This window comes from Triticum urartu, chromosome 1A (assembly GCF_056163025.1).
Source record: "Triticum urartu cultivar PI428250 chromosome 1A, HENAU_Tu73, whole genome shotgun sequence".
NCBI classification, from domain to species: domain Eukaryota; kingdom Viridiplantae; phylum Streptophyta; class Magnoliopsida; order Poales; family Poaceae; genus Triticum; species Triticum urartu.
The window spans coordinates 468,571,491-468,580,292 of NC_141873.1; the positions used below are offsets into that span (position 1 = coordinate 468,571,491).

At 47.1% G+C, this 8,802-nt stretch overlaps 1 protein-coding gene across 1 annotated transcript; it reads left to right on the plus strand.

Annotated features, from left to right (window-relative positions):
- Positions 1-2,308: 2,308 nt before the first annotated feature.
- Positions 2,309-3,522, plus strand: LOC147991746 (uncharacterized). Its single transcript, XM_087539130.1, has 2 exons — positions 2,309-2,779; positions 2,866-3,522. The coding sequence occupies exons 1-2, from the start codon at positions 2,309-2,311 to the stop codon at positions 3,520-3,522; spliced, it is 1,128 nt and encodes a 375-aa protein (XP_087395256.1).
- The last annotated feature ends 5,280 nt before the right edge of the window (positions 3,523-8,802 follow it).

Below are 8,802 nucleotides of genomic sequence, written 5' to 3' on the forward strand. Positions count from 1 at the left end.
TTGATTTCTTGGCAGTGTGTCTGTTGTATTGTCCATGTATAACATGGTCAGTAAGTGTGAATGCCCCACCACACAATAAGTAATGTATGTCCCATCACACAATAATTGTACTGATCCCGCATTATTGTTTTAGAGGAGTTAATCGGCAGCCTGCACCACCTTCTGCATTTTATCCTCATCCTTTCTCCATCCAGCAGCTTCTCTCTCACTCATCGTCTTCCAGTTCATGCATGCATTCTGCTCATCCTCGTTCTCTAGTTCATCCATTCTGTTCATGTGCATAGCTAACTAGAACTCATCCATGGAGGTGTACAGTCGTAGCAATACTGCAGTTCATATCCCTCATCCTTTCTTTTTCTCTCTCAATCATCTACGACGTAGCATCAGAATTTTATCTTCATCAGCTCCTCCAACACCATTATTTTACGTTCATGTCCTAGTGTCGTTCATGTGTTCATCAATGTCCCGAAGCAGCTCTTTAGGTTCTCCAGCGACGCCCATGGCAATGAGGTCCCTCTACTCCCACTAGTCAATATAAGTTGAGTTTCATGTCGTAGAGTCAACTGTATCTAGGGTGAAATAATTAGCTAATGCTAGCTCTAGCAGTTTACCATTCTTGATTCTGTCGAGTGTTAATGTTATAAGCGCCTAATGGAATATTTCCATGCAAGTTATTAATTGTAATATCAATGCTAGTGCAGTGTGATTTACCGTTTATGCATTGCAAAATTTTAAATTCTGCAACAAATTATACGCAAAACATGTGTGCTCTCTAGTCCATACATGTCGGCCACACTTAGGAGGAAACATTAATACATCTTTCACATGCACGATCAATGTTTGGCCGAATCTAAATGCACCATTAAGTGAAAGCAGCCCCATACATCTAAATTGATGGCATTCAAGATCTGCACATTCGTCAGGACCCTCCCAGTGCTCCACCTTATACAGGTGCTAAGGCTACCATGTAGACAAAAAAGATGATGTGGCAAGGTAATTAAGAGGAGAGAGATGGATGTGGTGACTCAGGAAGAAACAATGCCAAGCGCGGGAACCTAGGGAAAACACTTAAATGGAAGAAGCCCACCAATGCATGTATAGCTTTAGTTGCTAAATCATTAAATGAGGGGTGCTTAGCTACTCCCTCTCTCTCAGTTTACAGGGCGTGCGCGTACCCCTAGATCGTCAATTTGACCAACCTAATACAAGTCATATATTACAAAAAAATATACCAATATAAACTTTAGATGTTCTATTTTCAAAAGGTACTCCCTCCTTCCATCTATATAGGGCCTAATGCGATTTTTGAGGTTAACTTTGACTAAATATTAGAGCAATAATATATGACATGCAACTTACACAAAGCACACCGTTAAATTCGTGTGTGAAACGAGATTTCAATGATATAATTTTCACATTGTGCATGTCATGTACTATTAATCTTGTCAATAGTCAAAGGCGGTCTTAAAAAACGCATTAGGCCCTATATAGATGGAAGGAGGGAGTATAATTTTTGTGTTATATAGTTTATATTAGGATAATAATATTGGCAACCTAGGTATACGCGTAGGACTTGTAAGCTGTGACGGAGGGAGTACAACAAATTAAGCACTTTTGCATTGGGGACTTTAGTTGCTTAGAGTAAGTCTAGTAGAGCCCTCAAACCCTCAAACCCCTAAAAATAACCGCTTTTTTATAGTTTTCGCCGAAAAAACGTCGTAGACTAGAACCTCTAAACCCTCAAACCCGTAAAAAAATTTAGAGGTCCAACCCTCAAACCAGTTTGCAACATGTAGAAGTAGGGGTTGAGAGGGAAATCTCTCCCCAACCCGCACTCCTCCTCTCTCGCGCGGGAGGAAACTTCCTCCTCCTCCCACCGCCTCCTGCCGCGCCGGCCATGGAGGGCCCCGCTGCCGCCGCGCCCCCGCCCGCCGTGCCCGCCCCGCCCGCCTCGCCCGCCCCGGCGCCCGCCCCCGCCCAGCCGACCGTGGCCGACATGGTGGCGGCGACCCACGTCGGGGCCAAGTGGCGGCGGGCGGGCCTCGCACCTCCTCCTCCCGCCTCCCAGGCTCCCGCCCCGGCCACCGTCACCGCCCCAGTGCCCGCCCCCGCCGCCTCCCCGGCTCCCGCCCCGGCCACCAAGAAGAGCCGGCCGAAGGCGCCATCCAAGGTCGCCCCGGCCGTGAAGATGCCGCGGAAGAAGGCCGCGGTGCGGAAGAAGCCCGCGCCACCGCCCGCCTCCGTCGCCGAACCTCCTTTCGTCGCCGTGGCCGAACCTCCTCCCGCCGCGCATGAGGTGTTCGAGAAAATGGCAACCCCATCCTCGTTCATGGACCTCCTCCAAAACGCGGAGGTGGACCTCGGGGCTCCGCCTCTCGAACCCTTTAGGGTTGGTGACGACCTAGAGGAAGATGAGGAGGATGAAGGTGATGACGAGGAGGAGGTGGCCGAGATAGGGGAGGAGGCATTCACCGCCGCTTCCCGCCCACACACGCGGTCGACAAACTACACCGAGGCGGAAGATATCCTCTTGGTTCGTGCTTGGGCAGCTGTGGGAATGGATGCAACCACCGACACCGATCAAACCGGTAAACGGCATTGGCAAAGGATCGAGGACACCTATTGTAGGATCAAGCCGAAGAATAGTGGGTTCATCTCTCGCACTTACCGGTCGCTTCAAGGCCGGTGGGAGTTGATGAAGCCCTCTTGTGCTCGTTGGAGTGCGGCCATGGACCAAGTGAGGGATGCACCACCTAGTGGAACCGTGGAGAGTGACTATGTGAGTACATATTTCTTCACTATTTTGATTATGTGTGTGTACTATGCTATTGGTGGGTTCTTATGTGATTTATGTGTGGTTGATAGGAGACAATTGCCGGCATGAGGTACAAGGAGATGGCCGCTTCCAAGGGCAAGCCATTCCCATTTAAGCATGTTTGGACAATTCTTCAAACCTTTGACAAGTGGAAGTTGAGGGATCAAGAGACCGCACCCAAGAAGTCGGCAATGCTTAGGATGGATGATAGTGAAGATGAGGAGGAGAGGAACTTGGGCAAGCTCGAGGGAACCAAGAAGGGCAAGCTAAGGGTGAAGATGGAAGAAGAGGCCTCAATCCTAAGGGAGAAGATGGACCACATGATTAAGGCAAGAGAGGAATTGACAACGAAGACATTGGAGACGAAGCTTCTTATCACCGAGAAGAAGAAAGAGGTCAAGCTTTCACAAGTTCAAGCAAAGCGTGAAGAAGCAAAGCGCAAGGCCGAGTTGGAGGAGAGGATGATGAAGCTCAAAGAGGCAAAGGTATGGAAAGAACTCATGGTGGAAGAGAAAGAGCACATGATGATGTCCAAGAAGGACATGGATCAAGACCAATTGCAATGGTGGAAGGACTACAAGGAGGACATCGCGGAGAGGAAGAGGATGTTCCGTGTTGCGTCCTCTACTTTTCGAGGTGACACTCCGATGAGTAGTTGTGGCGATGGCGGTGTGTACGACTCCACCGGTGCCTATGGAGATGCTTGATGGAGCCAGCATGTGGTCTAGGAGATGGCGCCGAGGTGCAACTTTTTGGTGATGGTGCCGATGAGAGGAGGAAGATGATGATTTTGTGATGTAAACTATTAAACCATGCATCAATGATTGTCATTTGGTAGTTTGTTTGGAAGTTGATTGTGTTCTTGTTGTCATAAATTGTGAGATGTCAAATGATAGATTTAAAGGTTGGGGTTGAGGCAAAGACTAGAACCCTCAAATCCAATCCTTAAAGCAGTTTAAGGGTTGGGTTTGAGGGTTCTAGTATTTGCCCCTGTTTTTCAACCCTTAAAAGTGTCAAAAAGTGGCACTTCTCAACCCTTAAAACTGCTTTAAGGATTTGAGGGTTTGAGGGTTCTACTAGTAATGCTCTTAGCTCTTTAATGTGCATAGCACCTCATCTTAGCACTAGTGCATTGGAGGAGGTCTCACATATGCTGACGGTCAAGAAGCTGGTGAACATATGCAGCTAGTGTTCTGTCCACACATTGTCAAACAGGAAAAACCAGTATGAGCGAGTGCATCTTGTATGGATAGTAAATGACAGCCTAGATGAATCAACATGGGGCAGTTATGACCCACCCCGGACAGCGGTCCCCCGCGGCCCGAATCGCTAACGGACAAGGCTATATTTCTACGAAGATAAATGCGTGCTGGCCCACACGTCGAGAGTATAGCGGGCGTATTCCCATTTTGTAAGAAATTAACACCGTGTTGTATTGCGCATGAGAGGCGAGATGCTATATTAGCCGCCGATCACAATGTGTTGCAGACGCACACGATAAAGGCAGCGTGTGGCCGCATGCACTAGTGCAGAACCGGGCAATAGCACCAGTTCGTAAGGCCCTTTAGTGCCGGTTTGGTAACCGGCGCTAAAGTGTAAGCACTAAAGGCCCCCCCTTTAGTACCAGTTCAGCACGAACCGGTGCTAAAGGGAAACCACGTGGCACGAGCCAGCTTCGGGGGCAGGGAGCCCTTTAGTACCGGTTGGTGTCACCAACCGGTATTAAAAGGTTGGGGGGTTTTGAGTTTATGATTTCTTTTTCATTTAATTTTGTGTTTTCCATTTAATTATTTTTCGTTTGCTGGTATTTTACGATACTACATATTGTACACGTTATGCATATATATAAATAAAATTTCTAGTAGAACCGATCATAATATATATATATATCATCGAATGTCTCACAACCATCATTAATTAATTCACACATATATACACACATGTATATATATATGTATGTATATGTATATATATACATTTTCTCCTAATTGGTGCCTTCGGAGCCAGTGGCATTAGCCTAGCTAATTGGTGCCTTCGGAGCATGATAACAATTGGAAGTGGTTCATGGGGGCGGTAGAGGGTAATAGTATTCTCCTTTGGGATCTATGACCTGGTCGAGCAAAAATCCCGCTATTTCCTCTTGAATTGCTTCTATGCGGTCCTGTGCTAGGAGCTTGTCCCGCACCTCTTTGAACTGTTAAGAAGGAGATTAATATGCATGTGCATTAGTTGTGTGACTAGATATTGATAATGGTGTAAAAATTGTGAATGGTGTTCTAACAATCGATATCGTACCCACTCCTGTCTTTGAGATTTGCTCCTTTCGGACGCCATCATGCGAATGTTCTCGCAAACATAGTATGCACATAGATCATTCCCCGGCGCCTGCTTCAGGGCCTTTATAAGAATTGAATTTGATCAGATAATAATTAATCAAGCATGATAATTAAAGAGATGGCAGCTAGCTAATACTACTTAATTACTTACCTTGGGTCGATACCATTTCAGATTTTGTTTCCATGGGCCTGGAGTGGCCCTGATGAACTTTGCCCAAGCCCTGCCCGCCGACAAAGAAAATGAATAAATGGGTTATTAAATAGTTGTTATCAGTAAATGATGAACTAATTAAATAGGCCGAGATATAGTTAATAATGATTGAAATTACCTGTTGACTATCCCCTTCATGATGGTGTAGTCATTTGCTTTCTTAAGTAGTGAGTCTAGTACTTCAATTGTTCCTTCATCAACTTTAATGATTAACAAGATCCAGTGAAATTTTCATGCACACACGTTTGCATGTCTTAATTAAGCGGGCATATGTAAGCAAAAACATGTAGTTAGCTAGTAGGGAAAAACAGAATTTGTAGTACAAGACAGTGTGACTCACTGGAAGTTGTAAGGAAGTAGTATATCTTCATTGTATTTGACGTCCTTGAAGAACTCTAGCATGCTTTTCTCTACACTTTTTTCGTGATATGGATCTATTTCCCATGTGTATTCATTAATGGTATTTTGGTCAACGAACCCAATGCCACAGCGTCCACCTTTTTTCATTTCATAAATCTTCATCCTGCATAATACCACAGAAAAGAATATAGTGAGGATAATTACAGGTAATGATTGATCAAAATGATCACTACAGCTAGCTTGAGACTTAAATTACAGAAAGAAATCACTTACAGACAATAGCAACTGACGATAGATTTGTCGAGTGCGTCTTGATTGTATAGCTGAAATAGTTCTGAATACTCAACGGTCACAGCTTTCTCATGGTAGTAATGATCCTTCTTGACATTCACCATGAGGGACTCTCGATTGGAAATCTTGGTAATGTCCATGTACCATTGATGCAATCCATACATTCTCGTTGGGAGCTTATTGACCTCCTCTGGCTCGACCAAAGGTTGGCCCCGGGCATATTTCCATTTTATTTCCTCCTCTATAGTCGGAGACATGGGCTCGATATCGAGGAGTTGTCCAACAGTGATCCCGATCGTTTCAGCCTGCGCAATATGCTCCTCGGTTATTACCACATCGCCCACCCCGGGAACGTTAACGGTTTGCCCACAATAATATTGGGCGCGCCTACTCTCATGTGTTGTTGGCACAACAAGCGGGGGGATTGATTGCGCCGCCTGTTCTCCCAGCTGGGGAACGGTTTTACCGCTCCTTTTGCCAGCTGATTTGCTCGAGCTCGAGCTCGCCTCTTTCTGTAGACGTGCTCGATTTAACTTCTTGATGTGGCGCTCATAGTCTGTGTCAATAGGCTTGGGAGTTGGTGCTCTAGCCATACGAATGAAGTGGTCAATCTTTTCCACAGGCACTTTCTCCCTTAGCGGCGGTGGCGGTTTCGGTGCAAAATGGGCTTCCACCTCGGCCTTCGATATGGCTACGTTTTTCTCCTCGGACTTGTCGTAAGGCCTCTGCGGAAGATGCGCGAGGCTTGGACCATATTGAAATCGCTTGCCTCCGCCTGTACCTCCAGTACTACCTCGACTTGTACTGCTATGCACCATAGCTGAGGCGGCTCTCTTCCATGATTGCTGAGGCGGCGAAGACGGCTGACATGGCTGAGTTGGAGGAGGAGGAGTGGCCTGAAGCTGTGCCGGACTTGGAGGAGGAGTGGCCTGAAGCTGTGCCGGACTTGGAGGAGGAGTGGCTTGAATCTGTGCCGGACTTGGAGGAGGAGTGGCCTGACGCGTTGGTGGACTTGGAGGAGTGGGAGTCTGCTGACTCGGTGGCGGACTTCGACGAGGAGTCGGATGACGCGGTGTCGATGGCCTTCGAAAGATGATGCAATCCTTTCTCCATAGGATGATACGATGGTTGGCCTCTCCCAGTGTGTGCTCATCGTCACCTCTAGGAATGTCAAGCTCTAGCCCCGAATATTGGTCCACCACCTCATCAACCAAGACACGAGCATAGCCCGCTGGAATCGGGTTGCAATGGAAGGTTGCCTCGGGGGGATTTGTAAAAGCAAGGGCGTCCGCCACCTTCATGGATATGTTCTTCATTTTGAAGTGTAGCTCGCAGTTAGTGTTCTCCATGATGTCATCCACTGGGTAGCTATCTAGCAATGCATCGCCCGGGGCGGAACCCACGCTGCTTCTCGGCATGGATGGGACGGTGCTATCCAATGGTGGATCATCTGCTAGCTGCTGAGACCCCCTTTGCTGGCTAAGTGAGTCGATCTGCTTCTGCTGCCGCTGGAATTTGAGTGCCAAGTCCACGTGCGCTGATTCTAGGCCTTGAAGGCGTTCATAGTCTAGCTTCCTCTGCTCCTCCTCCATCTTCCTCTTCTTCTCCTCCGCAATCTTCTTTCTCGCACGGGTTCTGTAGTCGGCGTTCCAGTCTGAAAACCCCTCATACCACGGAATAGCGCCCACGCCTCATGTTCTTCCCGGGTGTTCAGGATTTCCCAGGGCACGCGTAAGCTCGTCGTTCTCTCTGTTGGGCTCGAACAACCCCGATCGAGCCTCTTCTATTGCAACAAGTAGCTTATCTTCGGCTCCGTCCAGACATGCCTTCTTTGAAACTTTGCCTGTCTTCGGGTCCAACCCCCCCCCATGCGCATAGAACCAAGTCCTGCACCTGGGGGGCCAGCTCAATGTTTCTGGAGTGACACCTGCATCCAGCATCTCTTTCTTAGACTTATCCCACTTAGGCATTCCCACCGCATAGCCACCTGGCCCCAGCTTATGGAACTTATCCTTTTTTGCGACATTGGCCTTGTTTATTCTCGACTGTTCCTTAGATAATTTCAAATCCTTGAATTTCATGAAATCGTCCCAATGAGCACTTTGCTTCTCTAGTGTTCCCTCGAATACTGGAGTCTTCCTTCCTCCGTTGACGTACTTGGCCCATTCACGAATCTTGTGGTTCTTGAATGCAACCGCCATCTTCCTAAGAGCAGCGTCCTTGACTTTCTCCACATCTGCATCTGTGAAATGATCTGGTAGGGTGAAATGTTCCATGAGTGTTTCCCAAAGCAGAAGTTTTTGTATGTCGTCGACAAAAGTAACTCCTGGACATGGCTTTGCTGGCTCTCTCCATTCTTGAAGGAAGATCGGGAGTTGGTCCTTCACAAGAACTCCGCACTGACGAATGAACTTGTCCGCAATCTTCTTAGGCGCTAATGGTTCGCCTTTAGGTCTGATGGCCTCGATATTGTACTTTACGCCCTCCTTCAACTTTTTGTTCGGGCTACGTTTCCTGTTGCCTGAAGATTTGCTCGATCCGGATGGCTGAAAGAAGAAAGATCGATTCATTAATATATCTTCAAGTAATTTAAAACATGTGATGATCACCAGATGCCTGCTTATATAAATATATATATCTCGCCGGTCTTTATTGTTTCAAGATCAACATTTTCTTCGTCATGTTCATAGTTCATGACTTCATCAATTCGGTCGTCGCGATCAAATATCATATCACCCTCCCCGGTGTTGTTTAGATATTCAGAGCCATCATAATCTTCTTCATTCTGA